Source organism: Suricata suricatta, chromosome 3 (genome assembly GCF_006229205.1).
Source record: "Suricata suricatta isolate VVHF042 chromosome 3, meerkat_22Aug2017_6uvM2_HiC, whole genome shotgun sequence".
NCBI lineage: Eukaryota > Metazoa > Chordata > Mammalia > Carnivora > Herpestidae > Suricata > Suricata suricatta.
The window spans coordinates 147,142,645-147,162,222 of record NC_043702.1 but is presented as its reverse complement, the minus strand read 5'-3'; the positions used below and the strand labels follow the sequence as shown (position 1 = coordinate 147,162,222).

General features: G+C 52.6%; 1 protein-coding gene across 1 annotated transcript in view; it reads left to right on the top strand.

The window, feature by feature from the left end:
• The window catches only part of CACNA1S (calcium voltage-gated channel subunit alpha1 S), a 67,174-nt gene that overhangs the window by 6,118 nt on the left and 41,478 nt on the right, over window positions 1-19,578 (top strand). The window contains exons 3-9 of the mRNA XM_029933141.1: window positions 10,091-10,230; window positions 12,339-12,481; window positions 12,666-12,818; window positions 14,972-15,177; window positions 16,534-16,637; window positions 18,500-18,645; window positions 19,102-19,183. Coding sequence (XP_029789001.1) covers window positions 10,091-10,230; window positions 12,339-12,481; window positions 12,666-12,818; window positions 14,972-15,177; window positions 16,534-16,637; window positions 18,500-18,645; window positions 19,102-19,183 — 974 coding nt within the window. The remainder of the gene's footprint in view (window positions 1-10,090; window positions 10,231-12,338; window positions 12,482-12,665; window positions 12,819-14,971; window positions 15,178-16,533; window positions 16,638-18,499; window positions 18,646-19,101; window positions 19,184-19,578) is intronic.

Genomic DNA, 19,578 nt, shown 5'->3' with positions numbered 1-19,578 from the left:
GGTCTGAGCATTTGATGGGTGAGAGGTAGGGGGCAGAGCTGGTCAGGGGGCAAGACAGGCTTCCCATAGTCGACTTGCGTGCAAACAGAGTCAGGGGGCAGCTGGCACCCTCGATTGTGGGAAAGAAACCCTGACACATATCTGTGCAGCAGGCTCCCCCGGAAGGTCTAGGCGCTCCTCCAGGAGCTTTCTCCTGCTCCCCATCTCCTTCCCCACAGTGTTCGCTGCAGGTGATAGACTGGTGCTGAGGTTCACCCCGACTCTGCCTGTTCTGTGTCAGGGGAAACCTGGGTCCTCCCTGAACAGAAGAGGAAACTGAGACCCGGAGAGGGCAAGGGAGTTCTGGGGAGACACAGTGAGTCAGAGGGTGGCAAGAAGAAGGTCCAGGATGCTGATGTCTTGGCCAGCTATGCGGCATCATGGCGGAGGGGAAATAGGCTCTGAAATCAGCCAGGTTGGGGAAGCAGTGTGGGGGTTAAGAGTGAATCCTAGAGCTACCAATGTGTGTTCCAGAACCATTCATACACTAGCTCTTGGACGTGTTATTTAACTTCTTTGTGCCCTCTGTCTCCCTTTCTAAGATGGGGATACGTTACATCATACACTTTAGAGAAGTTACTGGATGAGTCACCCCTGTGCCTCAGAGTGGGCTTCCCAGTCACGAAGCCCTGATCACAGAGACCTTGGGTTGTTCTAGGTTCAGAGGGACTCACCAAAGGATTGTTTCAGATAAAAAAAAAAATTCCTCTTCACTCCACCCACTGTCTGTCCCTGATTTCTCTTTAATTCTTCATTTTCACTCCTTGAAACATCCAACTTTATCTGAATGGCTTTCCTGGCCACACCCAAGCCCATCCTCCAGCAAATGGTCCTCCTCTTCCTCCCCCTCCTCCTCCACAGCAACATCTGGAATTTGTCAAGCATTTGCATTGCACAGGTTCTGTTCCAATGCTTTGCGTGCGTTATCTCCAGTATTGTCCACAACAGCCCCCAAGACAGGGAGTGTTATTGTTCTCATTTTTACAGAAGAATAAACTGAGGCACAGAGAGGTTAAATCACTGCACCTATCCACCTGGCCATCTGGGTGGGCCTGGAGGAGGAGGACCATCCCTGCTCCCCCGGGAAGGGGTACAGGAAGGAGTCCCGTGAGAGCAGACCCCAGCCCCTCACCGTCACTCTGCTTTCTCCTGACTGTGAAGCTGTCGGCTTCCCAGGCCAGAACGGACACACAGAGCACCCACCCCCCGCCTCCACCTGGGCAGGACTCCTCTTGCCCAAGAGAGAAGCCTGCCTTAGGCTCAGGGAGCCTGTGTCTAACACAGCCCTGTCCCGGAATTCTCCCTGGAGAGTAAAGTCTGGGGATACAGGTCACAGAGCAGCTCTGTTTGTCAGTGAAGCCGGAGGATGGAATAGACACTGAGTCACCGCTGGGGCCAGCAAAGGGCAGTGAGCTGTCCAAGGGCGGTTGGAACCCAAGATCAGAGCCCAGGGCCCTAGACCCCCAACCCAGACCAAGACCCTCCAAAGTGATCTCTGCCCCTTGAAGCCCCACTTGCTCCCTGAGGTCTGAAGGAACGTTGCTCCTAGGAGGTTCCCCTGCCTGCACTAAAGGGGACTCTGGGGTCACCATTCCTGCCTTGACCAGCCTGAGGGAACCCACCTGGAAAAGCAGCGAGCATTAGAATTACTAATTATTGGGCACAGACTGGAAATTTTGCTACATTATCTCACTTCATCCTCAAAACGATTCTGTGTCAAAGTATCCATTTCAAACAGTGCAAACAGGGCTGATTCGGCTAAAGAAGGAACACTGGTTAAAGATTAATTCGGCTCAGAACAAACAGGAGGGTAAAGCTGCTTCAAAGAGAATTAGAGGAACAGAAGTATATGATATTGGAGAAAGAAATGACGAATCAGATTGCCAGGTTTGACACCAAGCTCGCTGACGTCCCACAGGGGGATGAAACAATAACCCATTGGGGTTATCTTTTCTAGCAGGCGGAAACCGCTCACATCGCTGCAGCACAGAACTGTGAGAGATGAGCAGGTATACTCCCCAGGTCGGTGGTTTCCAAGGGAGAGGGAGAGGAGGGAGAGTTTGGTGGGGACCGTGCCCACATTACTGGCATCTACTGGTAGAGGCCAGGGATGCTGTAGGCGTCCTGCAAAGGCACTGGAGGGCCCCCTCCCACCAAAACAGAATTACCCAGCTTGAAATATGAATAAGGCTGGGGCTGATAAACGTTTGTCCTGGATAATTACATAATCCGTGGCCCAGCCTATTATAAAATGCGCCCACATGACGTTACAAGGACACAGCAACCTCCCTTTGCCTGATGTCTAAGTTCTGGATGATTTTTGGCAACACCAGTCAGGTGGGCCTTGGTTTTGCCCAGTGCAGGGCCAAGCCATCGGGATATGGCCTTTTAGCCTGTCCCTGGCCTCTGTATCCGGGGCCTCCCTGGCCCCAGCCCTTTGAGAGCCGCACACCCACCCCTACCGCCCCCTCCCATGTCAGCAGCCTGAGCCAGGCCCCTGGTACATTCCTGGGGTTCCAGTTGCTATGCAGTTCTGGGCACAAGGCTGCAGCCTGAGCCTCTGGCAACCAGGGCAGCTGTCTTTTTATAGGGTTTGGAGTGTGCCCACCAGCTCCTGCGGCCAGCAGCCCACTGCACTCACCACCTGGGGAGGCTCTGGCCTCAGATGGACCCCAGCTCTGGCCTTGCCCTTCAGAGATCCAGGACCAGTTGGGCACAGGTGACTGAGCCTTGGTCACTGTACTGGGGTCTGGTAGCATAAAATCAAAGCCTGCCTTTCAGCCTCACCTCGGAGCCTGGCTTCTCCCACTATGGGGACTCTGCTCCCTGTCCGGGGGCTAGCATCCCCCACCCCTCGTGGGTGCCCCTCAGACCAGGGCAGGGCTGCAGACAGGGAAGTGGTGAACAAGGAAAGCTTTGAAGGAAACTTGGGCACCGTATGGGGGAGTCACAGGGAACACGAGGCTTTCAAGTGAGACCAACTGGCCTCCAATCTGGACTTTTTCTGGCAGCCTCCTAAGCTCTCTGCCTCACGAGGGACCCAATAGGCGCTTTCAGAACTCTTCTATCAAGGAGAGCAAGGACATTGCATCCCACATGGCACACGGGAGTTGTTCAGTTGTCATTCTGTTCCTTCTCTGCCTGACCAGCCCTCCCAGACCACAGCCAAGGGGCAATGGCACACCTGGGCCAGGGTGGCAGAGGGGGAGGCAGGCAGGATCTGACAAACAAATCCTGATGTCCCAGGCATGCTGTTTCTCTCCGTCCCCATCATGGCCTGGTGGTTGGGACCACTGACCCTGGAGTTTAACTGTCTGGATTCACATTACGGCTCTGTCACGCAGGGGCTGTGTGATCCCAGAGAAGTCACTTAACCCCACTGTGCTTCAGTTTCCTTAGCTGTAAAAGGAGGGTAGGAGTACACCCCTTACACAGTTCCTGGGAGGATTAAAAGTATGTCTGTGGCTAGAATAAAGCTCGGCACAAAAGTGGGTGCTTCATAAACCTTAGCAAATAGCTGACATTATCATGATTCCCCGAGACAGTAGCCGTCTCCCACCCTCTTGCATGTTGAGGCACCCTGCTCTCCCCTCACCCCACCTGTCACCGCCGCAGGTGTGCAGATGCCTCCTGCTACTCTCAGCTCCATGGTCTTGCTAGGGCAGGAAACCCTGGCATGTCTGACCCACCTAGACCCGGGGGAAGCGTGGTTCTCCCCTGTGGGAAGGGAGCGGGGAGGTCGGATGGCAGGAGAGCCCCACTCAGGTCACATCTATTTGGGTAAGACTCCATCGGCCTAAATATAGCCATATTCCTCACTCCTCAGTGGGTCATTTTCCAAAGCTGGAGGCTGAGGTGGTCATGGAGACAGACGCCTGGACCCCAGACACTCCTTGAGTGGTGTGGCCACCGGACACCAGGCTGGCTTAGCAGAAAAGCCGTTGACTCAGTCACGGCAGGTGGGACCAAGCCTTTGGGCCTCAGGCACCGGCTTCCCTCTCTGAGCCCTGCTCCCTCCATCTGGGAAGGAGGAAAAACAGCATAGCAGGACTGAAGCTTCATTCACAGCTAAGGCGCTCAGGAAATGTCATCCTTTTTTCCTAGAAATCGACTTTATCTTGATTCTGAGAGCATGTCCCTCTGGATGGGGAGAATTTCAACTGCGCTTATTCTTGGGTTAGGGTTAGGGTTAGGGTTAGGGTTAGGATTAAGGTTTAGGGCTAGGGTTTGGTTTAGGAGTTTGGGTTCGCATTTGGGTTAGGGCTATTCAGCCGGCCTGCCCTGGTCTGGATCCAGGCCCTGTTTCTCAAGCAGTGTTAAGGGCCCGGGGTTACCGGGGCTCTGTCTGCCCTGGATGAGGCCTGTTCTTTTAGTCCCACGTCCCCTCAGTTTCATCCTCCGCCATCTCCATTCAACGTTTAAAGGCGCTGGAATCCTCGACAAAGTGAGACCCTGCTTTCCTGCGGATCCCTGGGGCCTCTTCCCTGACCTGACATATCTCTAGGGTGCTATTTGGAACCAGACCCCAGAGCAGATCTACCATGGGGGCCTCTCCACCCTGGGGTGAGTCTCTGTTTCACTTGTGAGACAGCCCTCTTTCTTCAACCCCTTTTTCCACATGGTGGGGTTCAGGCTTTAGAAAACAAAGGCCTGGGGCCCTGGCACAAACCTCCTGAGGCAGGAGGTCCAGCGCCGCTGTCTGCTCCAGGGACCGAGATAGGGGATGCGTCCTGGGGGAAAACAATCATTAATGTTATGAAAGTCTCTTATGATAACAGCACCCACCAGACTGCTTGGAACACTTACTGTGAGGCTCCCACACATGAAGGCATGTGCGAGGATGTGAGGGTGCCAGGACGGGCCCCTCCTCACCAGCCTGTGCTCCTTAAAGATGCACTGGGTTCCCTCCCCCTCAACCAAACCCACTTTGATCCTTGCAGCAAATGTACCCTAAAGAGTTAACAACTGTGAATGAACGCCCTCCCACCAGTAGGATTTGTACCCTAACAGATCACAGTGGATTGAGCCCAAGGAAGGAGACTCAGGCACAGGGGACGGCCCCCGCCAGTGGCGGCAGGCCTGCTCTAGGCTTGCCCATTAGGGTTCTTTCTGAGCCCTCCAAGGGGGTTGCTGGGGGCCTGAGAGACTGGAGTCCAGTCCAGCCATTCTGCAGGCCACAGTGTTGGGGCAGGGATATGGAGGAAGAGGGTATGGTAACTGCTGCCTCTGTGGTCCCAGACAGGGACCAGCCAGCTCCCCCTCTCTTCCCTCAAAGCCCAGCCCATGCCAGAGGGGAGGAGCAGTCCTGGGGCAGGACTGGATGCCCCTTATGGAGGGAAACAGCCTGAAAATAGAGGCAGAGAAAGGCGAGGGGGCTGCAGTCTAAGCCCTGCCTTTTTCAGCCCAGGACTTTGGGAGTGTCCAGCTCCCACGCCTGCAGGGGCAGGTGCAAGGGCTGCGGTCAGGGCCATACACCAGTTAGAGGTCTGTCTGTGGAGGTCTGTCTGTGGAGAGACAGGACTTCTCCTGAAGGGGACGTGTGGCGGTGAAAGCATTTGTAGGAAGCAGGTAACAAAGTTCACTTTGCAAAGTCAGACGTGTCCATGGTCCTCCCATGAAGTCAGGATGGTCAGGGGATCAGGGCTGCCTCCCCCTCCGGTTTCAGAGCCTGGGGGGTAACGTCCCTTCTTAGGAATAGAGGTCCAAAGGCTGTGCCTGTATTGATTCTGCACCCGTTTCCAATGTGTAGGTGGGGGTTTTTCCCACACCACCAGGCAACACTCTGATGCCAGCCAGTGGATCTACAATTTAAATAAATTCTCACACTGTCTATCTGGATAGAACATCAGATTTCACAGGCCGAGGGCTCAGTCCTATAAGATTGCCACCACCACGTCCAACTTCAGATACCAACGGCAAGTTCGGGTTGTTATCTGTGCTTCTGACTGGCAGGCTGTGGATGGGAGGTTCCAGTGACCTTCCCCTTGGGTCTGATGGATTTGCTAGAGTTGCTCACTGAGAGAAACATTTTACTTACTAGATCACTGGTTCATTATAAAAAACAATATAACTCGGGAACAGCCAGATGGAAGAGATGGGCACCTTGATCTCAAGGTGTAGGAGAAAAGGGCATGAAGTTTCCGTGCTTTCTGAAAGCACCACTCTCCCTCCCTGTGTCTCCATTGTTTTCCAACCCAGAAACCTTCTGAACCTGTCCTTTTGGGTTTTCATGGAGGCTTTTTATATGGGCACGACTGATTAAATCATTGGCCGTTGGTGATTGATTCAACCTTTAACCCCTTTCTCCTCTGGGAGGTTGAGGGGGTAGGACTAAAAGTTCCAACCTTTGAATTACAGTGTTGGTTCCTCTGGTGAGGAGTCCCCAAACTTAGGTGAGTTCCACAAACCATTACCCATCCCCCCCCCAACCTTAGGGGACTTCCACAAGTCATTATCTAGTTAATGTAACAAAGACATCTTTGTCACTCTCATGCTTACAAAATTCCAAGTGTTTTACTAGCTCTGTGCCAAAGACATTGAAGAAGAAATGTATATTTCATGATATAAATACAATATCACAATCTCCCTTTAAATTATGTTGTAGGAGAGATGGTGATTTTTGACTGTTTTTTTTTTTTATTTCATTCAACAAACATTTCTTGGGCACTTGCTAGGTGCCAGGCAGTAGGATGTGCTCCAGAGCAGAGGTTCTGAGACAAATACGTGGGGGGAAACCCAGTTGGTTGCTTCTTTCCACTTGCAATCCCCTGTGGACTGGTAGGTGGTCCTACCTCACGGGGTGATGTCATAGCCGCACCCTGTGAGGCTCACCAAGCCCAAGCGGAGGCTGTGGTCCATGCATGTGCTCAGAAGCTGTGGTGAGCTGCCCTAACCATTTCCAAATGCTTATTCTCCATGCCTATACTTGTCTCAGCCTGCTAGTCACAGTGTGTGGACAGCACCAGTCTCCAGACTGTGCCTTGAGAAGCAGTGCACTAGGGACACTGGTTCATTCCTTTGATCACAAACATTGGTGTAGCAGGCACTGTTCTAGACGCAGGTGACACAGCAGTGAACATAGTCAAGGCCCCTGGGCCCTGGGGAGAGTGATGGGAAGGGCCAGGAAAGGCCCTGGGTTCCTAGCTTGGGCAACTCGGTGTCACTGACTGACACAGGGACAAACGAGGGAGAGCAAGTCCAGGAGTCAGAGGAGCTCAGTTTCATGCATGTTGAATTCAAGGTCAGACAGAGCCACATCCTGGTGAGCCACCCGCAGAAGTGACCCGAGACGACAGCTTTCTGGAAACCGATAGAACACGGTGCAGGCAGAAATCAGACCTTCACAAGAGGCTCAGGCATCTAGTAAGAAGAGCCGTGACTTACTGAGCACTTGGGATGTGCAAGGAAATTGTGGCCACTTCCTACAGGAGGCCGTTTATTCCTCAGAATGACTTCCTGGTAGTAGTGGTAATGATCTCAGTTTTACAAATGAGGAAGCGGAGGATCACAGAGGTCAGGAACTTGTCCAAAGAAACAGAGCTGATAGGAACCCTGATGCCACATACCCACTGCCTCCCACCTGTTGATGGTGGCCTCTGAGGGGGTTGCTGAAGGGAACTGGGATGTTTTCCAGGGGAAATATAACTTTGATCTTGGGGAGAGATAGCAGGGTCTTGCCTGCAGCATCCAGTCCGACATTGAATAAATACCTGTGGAATGGATGTCCCTTGTTCCTCTGTCAAAGACTGAGCCCAGGCTGGAGGGGCCATGGGGCAGCCCAATGTGATATTGACAATGCTGTCCCAAAACTCAAGAAGGGATGTATCCTGCCTCCATGTCCTCCTGGGTCAGGGCCCGTGTTGTGTGCACACACGGGGTTCCTGTGACAGGTCCGTAGAGGTCCAGGCACTCCAGCTCGGGTCAGGGGAGTGCGGCACGGAATGCTGAGCCCGGGAGCTAACAGGCTGTGGGACCTGAATGACCCCATCTGAGGCCTATGGCCCTCACCCAGCTCGCTCGGGGGCTGGTAGCCGTAGGACAGGCAGCGGCAGGTGCAGGCAGGGTGCCTGTGTACATGGCTGGCCGCCTGGCCTCTGAGCACCATGACTATTTTGGGCCCTGTTTTCCCTCCACTCAACCCCGCTTCAACTGTCTTGCCCCTTGGGGTTGCAGCAACTTTAAAACTTTAAGTGCTGACTTGACTTCACTCTCCTCCATATGCCTTTCCCTCCCTGGGGTGCCTGACTCCCAGGAGGCTGGCCCTGCCCAGGAATGATAGCACCCAGCCATTCCAAGGGGACCCTCCACGGCTGCCCCCACCCCTCCTCCACAGGGAGGTGCCCCGACTGCTCTGTGCATCTAGCTCCCCATGGAGCGAGGTGCCCAGTGATGCCCACTTCTCATTCAGTTAACCACAGTCCCTGTAACTAGGCCACCAATACAATGGTTACATTTTGCATTTTAACCCTACATTATCTGGAAGAAAAAGCAGGCTTTGGGCTTACAAAGTGGTGGGGGGGATTAGGGGTGAAAGACTCAGCCCACATGTGCCTCAGTTTCCCCCTCCATGCAGAAGGGGAAATATGCTCACAGGGGTATTCTCCCAATGACAAGTTGGGAGGGTCCTCGGACCATGCGCATGTCACTTGGCAACCTCTTCCCTTGCTTCCCACAGTTACCGCCTGGAAGTAAAAATAAATGCTCTTCCAAATCATTCATGGGGTGGCCTGTTTCCTGCTCTGGCTCCATCCAGAATAAAGAGTTCATATTGTGAACTTATAATCTGAGTTATGCCTCCGGAGTGTGCTGACGGAGAGGCCCTGGCCAGGGGAGGGCTTTCCTGGGGGTGGGGGTGGGTGACTAATGGCAAATGGTAATGGGCGTGGGTTGGGGCACAGACCCCCTTGCTGGTCAGTTCCAGGGGGCCAGCCATGTTCTCCCTCTATGCCTCCCAGGTTGCACAGTGTGCCGAAGCCCGGTCCTGCCTGCAGGCTGGGAGACACCCCCACGGAAGACGGGGCTTGTCTGGGGAGGCCTGCAGGGTGGGGTGCAGGGCTCTTGGAAGCCACCGAGCCAGGGTTCAGATGGCTGCAAGGAGAGCAGTTTCAGCCTAGAGTCCTGGCAGAGGGGAAGCTACCTTCTCAGTTAGAAATAGCTCTCTGGGCCAGAGGAGGGGGAGGGGTGACTGGAACTTCGAAAATATGGGGCTGCAGGGGCAGAGTGTGGAGGGGTCAGCAAGGCCTCCTGCAGGGTAGGGGCTGAGCTGAAACCCCCTCCTCATACCTGCAGGGCGTCCTCCGTACACAGTGCACCCCGATTCCCCTCCTCCTGAGTGTACCCCCTCCCCCTGAGTGTCCCTCCTGCAGGCAGCTGGTGTGGGGTGGGTGGGGCATGCAGGGGGAGGTTACAGAAAGATGGGTTAAAGGTGAGACCCTGACCAGCCAGAGAGGGCCATGTGGGATTCTGAGAAATGCCCCCTCTGTCTGCCGCCCTGCCCACTGTCAGTCCTCAGGATGGCATGAGAAGAAAGGTGCCCAAACCGGAAACAACATGGGGGCTTTCGCTTTGGCGGCGGCCCAGACCATTCATTTCTTCATCCAGTTCTAGGCTATGGAAGTTGAGTAATAAAAGAAATGAACAAAAATCCACATACTTCATGGAGTTTATATTCAAGTGGGTGAGACAGAAAATGAACAAGATAAAAATATATGTGGTATTTTTAGCTAGGAGTAAGTGCTAAGAAGACAAAGTAAAACAGAGAAGAGGAACAGAAAATGTCAGAGGTCATTCCAATGGTACTTCGAAGGCCTAGGTGAAAGATGACTTTTGAGTAAGGACCTGGAGGAAAGGAGAGAGCTGGCAAAGTGAGGATGTGTGGTGGTGATGTGGCGGGGGTGGGGGCAGGAATTCCAGGCAGAGAGAACAGCAGCCAGTGCAAAGGTCCTGGGGCAGGCACATCTGAGGAACAGTGTATGGAAGAGAAGAGGAAGGGTGGATCAAGGGCATACTCAGAATGCTCAAAGGAGTGGTGTGACTGTGTTTGCTTCCACAGGAGAAACTGGAGTATTTCTTCCTTATTGTTTTCTCAATCGAAGCCGCCATGAAGATCATTGCCTATGGCTTCCTGTTCCACCAGGATGCCTACCTGCGCAGTGGCTGGAATGTGTTGGACTTCATCATCGTCTTCCTGGGGTGAGGCCACCTATGGGGAGCGGCGTTTGAGGTCAGAGGGGCTCTCCGAGGACACTATGCCCACCGCTGCCACCAGCATCCTAGAGGCAGGGGGGACCCCAGCACCGTTAGGAAAGCGGCCACTGTGTGGCGAGTGAAGCACTGCCTTGGAAGGTCCCACCCCCTCCCCCGCTAGGCACCACCAGCTCCCTTCTTCTTGCCTCACACAAAATGGAAAATGATGGGTGTGGTTTTGGCCAGCAGTTTCCGGACATTTATAAATTTCTCAACCTTTATTCCATGGTCCTATACGGGGTGCCTGTTATGTGGGCTCACAGAGATGGAGATTTCGAAACCTGTATTTGTCTGCCTGGGCTGCCATAACCAAGTCCCACAGACACCAGAAACGTATTTCCTCGCAGTTCTGGAGACTGGAAGGCCCGGTGATCCCAGGTTTGGTTTCTCCTGCAGCCTCTCTCCTGGGATTGTGGGCAGCCACCTCCCCCCTGTGACCACGTGGCCTTTTCTCTGTGGACGCCACGGTGCCTCTTAGTGTGCCCAAATCTCCTCTTCTTCTGATGATACCAGTCAGACTGGATTAGGGTCGACCCTAACAGCCTTGTTTAACTTAACATTTTAAAAACACCTTGGCAGGGGCGCCTGGGAGGCTCAGTCAGTTAAACATCCGACTTCGACTCAGGTCATGATCTCATGGTTTGTGGGTTCAAGTCCTGAGTCAGGCTCTGTGCTGACAGCTCAGAGCCTGGAGCCTGCTTCAGGTTCTGTGTCTCCCTCTTTCTCTGCCCCTTCCTTGCTTGTGCTCTGGCTCTCAAAAATAAATTAAAAAAAAAAAAAGGCCCTGCTCCAAATACAGACACCATCTGGGGTACTGGAGGTCAGGGCTTCGTATCTGAATTTGAGCCCATCACGTAACTTTTAATAACCACCACCTAATTATAACAGCAGCATTTATTAAGCACTTACTATGTGTTTTACACATGACATCTCATTTAGTTTTTTCTTTTGTCTTTTTTAAAAAACAATTTTTTTTATGTTTATATATTTTTGAGAGACAGAGAGAGACCGCACAAGCAGGGGAGGGTCAGAGAGAGAGGGAGACACAGAATCTGAAACAGGCTCCAGGCTCTGAGCTGTCAGCACAGAGCCCGATGCAAAGCTTGAACCCACAAACCGTGAGATCATGACCTGAGCTGAAGCCAGACGCTTAACCAACTGAGCCACCCAGTCACCCCTCATTTAGTTTTTTCAATAATCTTGTTTTTTCCACTTAGGGAGGCGAAGGCTCAGAGAGGTCCAGCAACCTGCCCGAGGCCACACAGCTAGCCAGTGGCAGTGCCAGGATTCACACCAAGGCAATCTTGGCTCCAGAGGCTGCTATCTAACCACTGTGCTGCCCCCTCAATTCAATAAACATGATGCTGATGATTTACTAATTATCCTGTGCTGCTTGGGCACACTGGGGAATGCAGAATTCTGTGAATTGGCCTGTACTCTTAATGAACCAGCCTGGGAGGCGGCCAAGACAAATGTTTACAGAATGATAGAGTGTGCGAAAACAATAGCACACAGCGCCTCATTGTTGCAGTCCCAGGCTTTCCTTGTCAAAGGCAGGAGTGATAAAGAAGGGTTTGAGATAGACTTCAAAGGATAATGGGAATTAGAGTGAATTGAGAGGAGGAGCAAACGAGCAGGAAAGGAAATCAAAGGGCCTTGTTGGGAAGAGTCCCACAAGGAGACCTAGCTCTGGGCTTTCTCCTCTGGGTCCCCGCTGAGTGCAGCACTGCTGGGGACCTTTAGCCCCCCCCCCAATGGGGTACGCTCAGCTCCCAGGCCATGGACTCTGAAGGCCCGAGGCATGTATACCTCAACACCCCCTTCAGCGCCCAGAGTGGACACCTCAGATGGATCCAATACTCTTTTTGCAGAGTCTGAACTCGGCCTCAGAATCCTCTAGTAAAATTTCCCAGACTGGCATGACCAAATCTGACTTAGTGATAGACGAGAGTTGTTTCCTGTGCCCTAGGCCTGTGCACGGGCCCCCTGAGCACCACGGGAACAGTGGCTTGTCTGACCACTGGGCCCTCTTCTCTCCCTCTTCCCCCCTCTAGGGTTTTCACCGTGATTCTGGAACAGGTTAACGTCATCCAAAGCAACACAGCCCCGATGAGCAGCAAAGGCGCTGGCCTGGACGTCAAGGCCCTGCGAGCCTTCCGTGTGCTCAGACCCCTCCGGCTCGTGTCGGGGGTGCCGAGTGGGTGCCGGTGCCCCTGCAGATGCCTTTCCTCCTCTCACAACCCGTTCCCCGGCCCAGTTCTGGGTCCCCTTCCAACCTTGGTGTCCCAGAGGCTTCCCAGGACATAGAGAGAGGGAGGGAGGGCCAGGAGGCCGAGGGGGGAGATGACTCCTCTTTTCTCCTCCCTGCTTGCCCTCTGCAGGCCTGCAGGTGGTCCTCAACTCCATCTTCAAGGCCATGCTCCCCCTGTTCCACATCGCCCTGCTCGTCCTCTTTATGGTCATCATCTATGCCATCATCGGGCTGGAGCTCTTCAAGGGCAAAATGCACAAAACCTGCTACTTCATTGGGACAGGTGAGCTCCCAGGGCGCTGGGGAGGTGGGTGTGGTCTGAAGACAACTCAAAACGGACAGCCCTCTCAGCCATGGAGGAGGTCATTTCTTCCCATGCCTGTTGACTAGAGGAATGGGTTTCTTTGGACAAAGTCTCCCTTGGAGGAAGGACGGGTCTGCCAGGGTCAATGATCAAGGGAAGTGGGCAGGGCCTGGGCTGTAGCTTGCTCTGAATGAAGCACTTCCACCCCAGATACACAAATGTGGCATCTTGGGGGCTTTCTGATCCAGCTGTGGCTTGAGATGCAGGTCAGGACAAGCCCAAATTTCTATTTGTACTTTTCTTTGTGGCCACCAAAGCCCCTCAGAGCAGGGGACCACAGAGCAGTGTTTAAAAGGAGATCTCAAGAAAACCCCCAAAGAGTCAAAGGGTTATTTGTAGACTTCTTGGAGATAATGTATCAGGCCCAGATGAACCTGACCCAAGCCTTCTAAACCAGTAGTTCTCAAACTGTTTGCCTCAGGACGCTTTACACTCTCAAAAATCATTAAGGGCCCCAAAGAGCTTTTGTTGATATGGATTTCAGTTGTTGATATTTATGGTATTAGATAAGAAGACTGGGAAATATGTCAAAATATTAATTTGTTAATTTGTTTTAAAAGAACAATACTAAGCCCATTATTTATGAATATAAATAATACATTTTCTTTAAAAATTACTATATTTTCCCAAACCCAGAACATTTAGGGCACGAATGGTACTGTCTTATGTTTTGCCTAAATCTCTTTAATGTCTGGCTTCATAGAATCTGCCAGATAGAAACAGTACTTCTGTGTTTAGTCTATTGTGGAATCACATGGCACATAGTCTCTAGAAAACTCCTCTCTGCACTTGCTGAAGGATCGGGAGATGAAATAATGTCTTGGCATTATTATAAAAATAATCGTGGCCGGGTGGGTGCCCTGGCAGGGGGTGGGTGCCGCACTCTACTCCGAGATTCAGTCCTGCCAAGCCGGCAGGTGTCTGTCTGTCCCAGTCGGAGGGTTAATTCTACCAGGGTGGACAGGAATTGGTAATGGCATGAGCGGGAGGGGACTCCTGTCAGGACAATCCTTCCCACCGAAAGCCCAGAACCCGACTCACCAGAAGAACCCAGGATGGAAAAGACCACAATCTCTGCAGTGTCTCGGGAGGCGCCTTACTTCCCCAGGCCCACTGACAGGGGGACGGGCAATGCAAGGTCCAAGCCCAACTCAAAACAGTGAACTCTCACAGAGCTTTTGGTGGTTTCACTCCTAGTCCCCTCCTAGTTAAGCCTCTTCCTGCTCCTGTAACAATCTCCGTCGTATGATAAGTATTATCCAGAGAGGAGGAGGCCTTCTATCACAGCCTTCACACCAAATGTGGTGGTCTCATCCAGTGTTCTCATGGCTCCTGTCCCGTGCTGGCCAGCAGTGCCCAAAACCCTCTCTGGGATGGGAGCTACCTGACTTGAGGGGTCAGGGACCCACTCAGAGTCCAGAACCATTGATGTTCTCCTCTCCCTTCTCCAGAAGATGGAGCCAACATGGTAGATACGGGTAAGGTAGGGCATTCCAGCTCTGATAAGCTCATCTAGTCTCTGAACACAACAGAGGACTAAGACATCCTAAGATAAGGAGGGATCCAGGGTGTAATCCGAACAGGAGGATGTTAGAGACAATAAGAACACCATCCAGGGACACAGAGGACACTGCAGCCTGCTGGGAACACCTGCAGACCCACACTCCTGAAGCTTCGTGTCCTGTGCAGCCCATCTCAGTACCGTTGGGGTATGTCCATGTCAGCTCCCAGGAAGGACTCTGGAGTCAGAGCACGTGTGACCTCACCTCTGTCTCTGACTTTCACATTACACCTGCTACATAGGTTACATCTTCATAGGAAAGTAATCCTCGAAGCGGGCCCTCTGATGAGGACCGAGGGCCTAAGATATGACCACTGCTGCATGTAGAATCCAGGGCAGGGCTCTCGGCCCCAAGCAGCCCTCCTCCATCCGCAGGTTCCAGGGGGAGCGGTCCTTTGCGTTTTCAGCTGAGCGTGTTTTAGATCCATTACTCAATGATTGCAAGCTAACTTCTCTCATTCTTGTCCACCTGCTCCTCTCATCTGACACTCATGCTGCCTTCCGCCTCCAGATATCATGGCCACGGTAGAGAACGAGAAGCCCTCGCCCTGCGCCAGGACGGGCTCGGGACGCCCCTGCACCATCAATGGCAGCGAGTGCCGGGGCGGCTGGCCGGGGCCCAACCACGGCATCACCCACTTTGACAACTTTGGCTTCTCCATGCTCACCGTGTACCAGTGCATCACCATGGAGGGGTGGACTGATGTCCTTTACTGGGTAGGTCTGGCCCAGTGCCTGCGGAACCAAGTCCCTTCAGCCATAGGCTCACCAGGGGAGGGGGAGAGGCCTGACAGTCCCTGACTCCAGAGTCCGCTTCTCATCCCTCCCTGGGAAGCCCACACAGGGCGCGCATGGCCCGCTTCTTGTCCCCAGGTGTGTGTCCCACCATTTTTTGGACAGTCCCCAAGGTACAATCTGCATGTGCAAAACCTAAGAGGTGGGTGAGGAAAGGAAACTGGGAACTCTCTGGGTTCTGGTCTCAACTTCTAACTTCTCCCTAAGCCTGGCTGTGAGTGACTCATTCCTGATGACCTAGAATATCAGACTTGAGGGATGAAGGATGCTTTGGGTTTTTTTGTTTTGTTTTGTTTTGTTTTTTGCCACTGGGCAAGACTGCTTTCCCATATAAATATTATTAGATATTAGTTTCCTTGTCTATAAAATAAAAATACTACCTACATCATAGGGTAGTTCTGATGGTTACTACCAGGAAGAGTAACTGAATTACAGCAGTGCCAGCCACATGGTCACTGTTATGTAAGTTTTCTTGTTGGAGTATATTATTTATTTAGTGTTATCAGGAGCTAGGTTGCATTTCTTATTTAATCCTCCAACAATGGAAGGCATGGCTACCACCTTACAGATGAGGAAACTGAGGCTCAGAGAGGTTCGGCAACTTGCTCAAAATTACAGAGCTAGTGAGCAATAGATCCAAGAATTGAATTCTAATCCAGCTGGCTCTGATCCCAGAACTCCTAACCACATTGTGACACTGCCTGTTGAGGAAAAGGTTGTCAAACTGTCAGATGTGTTGCAAATATAAAGGATTAGTATAAGTAGTTCTTGTAAGCTCATATCATGGAGCAAATTATCAAACAATTCAAAGGACTGGCATGAGTTAGTACAAGTCTGTGAGGGTCAAGTGTATATGGTTACCCCATGGACCGATGGGATAATGCTCAGAGATATTAGGTAACTTGTCTAGGGTCACAGAGCTTGTTTAGGAAGGAGCTGAGCATGCTCAGGCCGAGACTTTTTAGTGCTTTTGCTCCTCGGAAAACTCTTGGCTGTAGAGAAACCAGCTGGAGAGAGGGTATATGAGAGTCGAGCCAGGGAGGTGAATGGTCAGAGGAAGAAATGCGTCAGTCTTGTCTGGCCCAAGTGGACGGTCAGTAAGACTTCTTTTGAGAAGTGTTTCTAATTCCAGGTCCTAGGTCTTTGGGGGAGGACAGTCCCCTCACTGGGCCCAGATGGCCTCTCTCCTTGTCCCCAGGGTCAGGTGGAGCATTGAATCTAGAAGGGGACCTGGGCCTTCGGGTCAGGGGATGGGACTCATTCCTCTGTCTGGACCAGGTCAATGATGCCATCGGGAACGAGTGGCCCTGGATCTATTTTGTCACTCTCATTCTGCTGGGATCCTTCTTCATTCTCAACCTGGTGCTGGGTGTCCTGAGTGGGTAAGGAAGCTCACAAGCAGCTGGGGGGAGAGGGAAGAAAAGGAGAAAAGAAGGAGGGAGGGTGAACGGGAGAAGGGGCAGAGAGCAGAGCGGGAGAGAAGGAAAAGAGCAAGAGGGCGAGAGAGAGAGTAGGTGGTAAAGGAGGAAGAGGTGTTGGAGGAGGAGGAGGAGGAGGAGGAGGAGGAGGAAGAGGAGGAGCAGGGCAGGGAGATGTAGTTTAGAACCTCTGCTTATCCCTGGGTCCCCTTTTGCCAAGAGCACGCTCCCTGGTTAGCAAGGGAGATGTACGAGATGCAGGTAGGAGCCCCTCAAATTTTAATTTTTCTCCCTTCTGCTTAAGGCTTCTCCCATCCTTACTTCCTCTGTCCCTCTACACCCACACTCCCTCTGAGTGAAGCCCCTGAGATCCCAGCCTCCTGCCCCTGGAAGTGCATGAGCTGATGCTTCACATTAGGAGTCAGTGCAGGCTTCTGGTGAGGCACTCAGACTCTGCAGCTAGACTGTCCAAGTGTAAATCTTTGCACTACTTCTTGGTGACTGTGTGACCTCTGCCTAATTACCTAACCTCTCTGTGCCTCAGGGTGCACATCTGTCAAATAGGAATCATCTCACGGGGCTGTTGGGAGCATTAAATGAGTTAATACATACAAAGGGCTCAGAACAGAGTTTGGCACATAATGAGCACTAAGTACCAGTGGTCATAATTAATGAGAGCTGTTTTCTCTGTGGCGGCTCCACATCAGCCACAATGGAGAGTCTAGAAGTGACCGTCAGCCCCCTTCACCATGGCCATCACCCCAACCCAGAAGCATCCTTCCAGGCGTTCTGTAGAAAGAACTCAGGAGGGTCCGTGGATTTGAATGAAAAAAACTTGTCTTTCTTTTTTATTAGCTCTGATCCAAATTTAGTGTTTCCTTTCAATCGGCATGGAGACAGCTCGCCACAGTGGTATTTAGCACTCCCTGTGAGTTGTCCCATGTTCCAATTGTTGCAAATAGTCCTGACACTCATCACTACTTTGAAACTATGATAGTTGTTAGATCTGCAACTTGACTTTGCTAGTGAATGAGTTCACAGAGATGCATATACTGTACTTACCACAATTTCCTCATGTGTCAGTAACTATATATCAATATAATTGATTCCTCTGTAAGGAGATAGTTTTATCTTGTGCATTTCGCAACATTTTCCTGATGAGGTAGCCACAGTTTTCAAGAGACTACCAAAGGATCCACAGCAGGAAAGGGTCAAGACCCCCTGCCCGAGTCCCTGTCCCCTGGGGGAGGTGTTGCAGGCTGAATGCTGATGTGACCAGCCAATGACTATGCTGGAGTCTCCCTCTCTCCACCCTGCTTAGTGGCCGAGGGCTCCCTCTGCTGATCTGAGGACCCTTTGCTGACCCTCTGGTCCTTTCCTTCTTGTGCAGCCACCTGGTTTCTTCTAGACTCAGGGGAATTTCCTCCAGGCCTTAGGTCTGTAAGCAGAACTAAATTCCTAAGGTAGCTTCCAAGGTCAGGGCAGGACGGCAGATTTGAGGATCCATGGCTGATTCTGTTAGAGAAATGGGCTGTCATGTCATTAACCCCTAATATCCAATGTAACCCCAAGACGAGGTAGGATAACTATTGGGTGAGATGAGAAGAAGGCAATGAGAAAGGCAAGCTGAGTGCTCCAAGGTGGTGGGTGGGGAGGGGGCACGAGGGGGCTGCCCCTCAGGGCACCTGGCCCCCAGGCGACACCCTGGGCCCAAAGGCAGGGGCACATCCAGCCACAGAATGTGCTCTCCCTGTCCTTGGGAAGCTCAGTCCTCCTCCACCGCCTTTTGCTTTTCTCCGCCCTTCCCCATTTCTCTGTTCCTTCAGGGAATTCACTAAGGAGCGAGAGAAGGCCAAGTCCAGGGGAACCTTCCAAAAGCTCCGGGAGAAGCAGCAGCTGGAGGAGGACCTCCGGGGCTACATGAGCTGGATCACGCAGGGCGAGGTCATGGACGTTGAGGACTTGAGAGAAGGTTCGGGCCCTCAGGCATAGTCAGCGTACCCTCCCCACCCCTGAGCTGCCCCTCACGGGCGGCTCCCAGAGAGAGTGCTGCGTCTGTAACCCTTCTGCAAGCCTGGCAGCCCTTCCGGCAGGTATAAGGTTGCCAGTTTGCAGGTAAGAAAACTCAGGCCCTTAGAGGGCGAGGGACCCATCTAAAGCCTTACAGCTCAAACCGATGGCATCCAGGCGTGCCCAGGGCTCTTCCTGAAGCACAGAGTGCCGGGCTGCCTGTCCTCGGCCGCCCCTGCCCTGCATATGTGGCTCTTCCTCGGGCAGCTCAGGAAGGCACAGAGCCGTCCAGGCCCACGCAGGGCCTATTGTCACAGGTGCCTCCAGCCAATGGCCCCCTTTCCAGGTGTGCCCAGCCTAGGTGTGTCCAGCCCATGGGGGCCCCACAAACTGGTCCACATTTCTCTCTTATTCCCAGGGAAGTTGTCTTTGGATGAAGGAGGCTCTGAGACAGAGAGCCTGTATGAAATCGAGGGCTTGAACAAAATCATCCAGTTTGTGTGAGTATCTGCCCTTCTCCCCAGGGTCTTCCCAGCCTCAGAACTCGCCAAGATATAAATTAGAACCCATTTGCTGTTCCCCATGTACTGCTAGAACCCACTTACTGGCTTTAGAGCCACATTCCCAATCCCTAGTGCACTCCGAGGGCACTCAGCAGATGCGCTGCTTACCCACCGCACAGGGAAGAAACTGGGAACCTGCCAGGAGGCAAGGAGAGGATTTGGCTGTTACGCTCTGATGAGAGTGGAGACAGTGGGGGAATTTGTCCTGGAAACCTCTGCTCAGGAAGCGGGAAGGTGTGCACTGCAAAGAGGTAGCATGGAGGGGTTTGCAGGAAGGAGGCTGGCCAGGGGTCTGGAGACGAGGGGACGCTCCAGGCTCAAGTGCCTTCGTC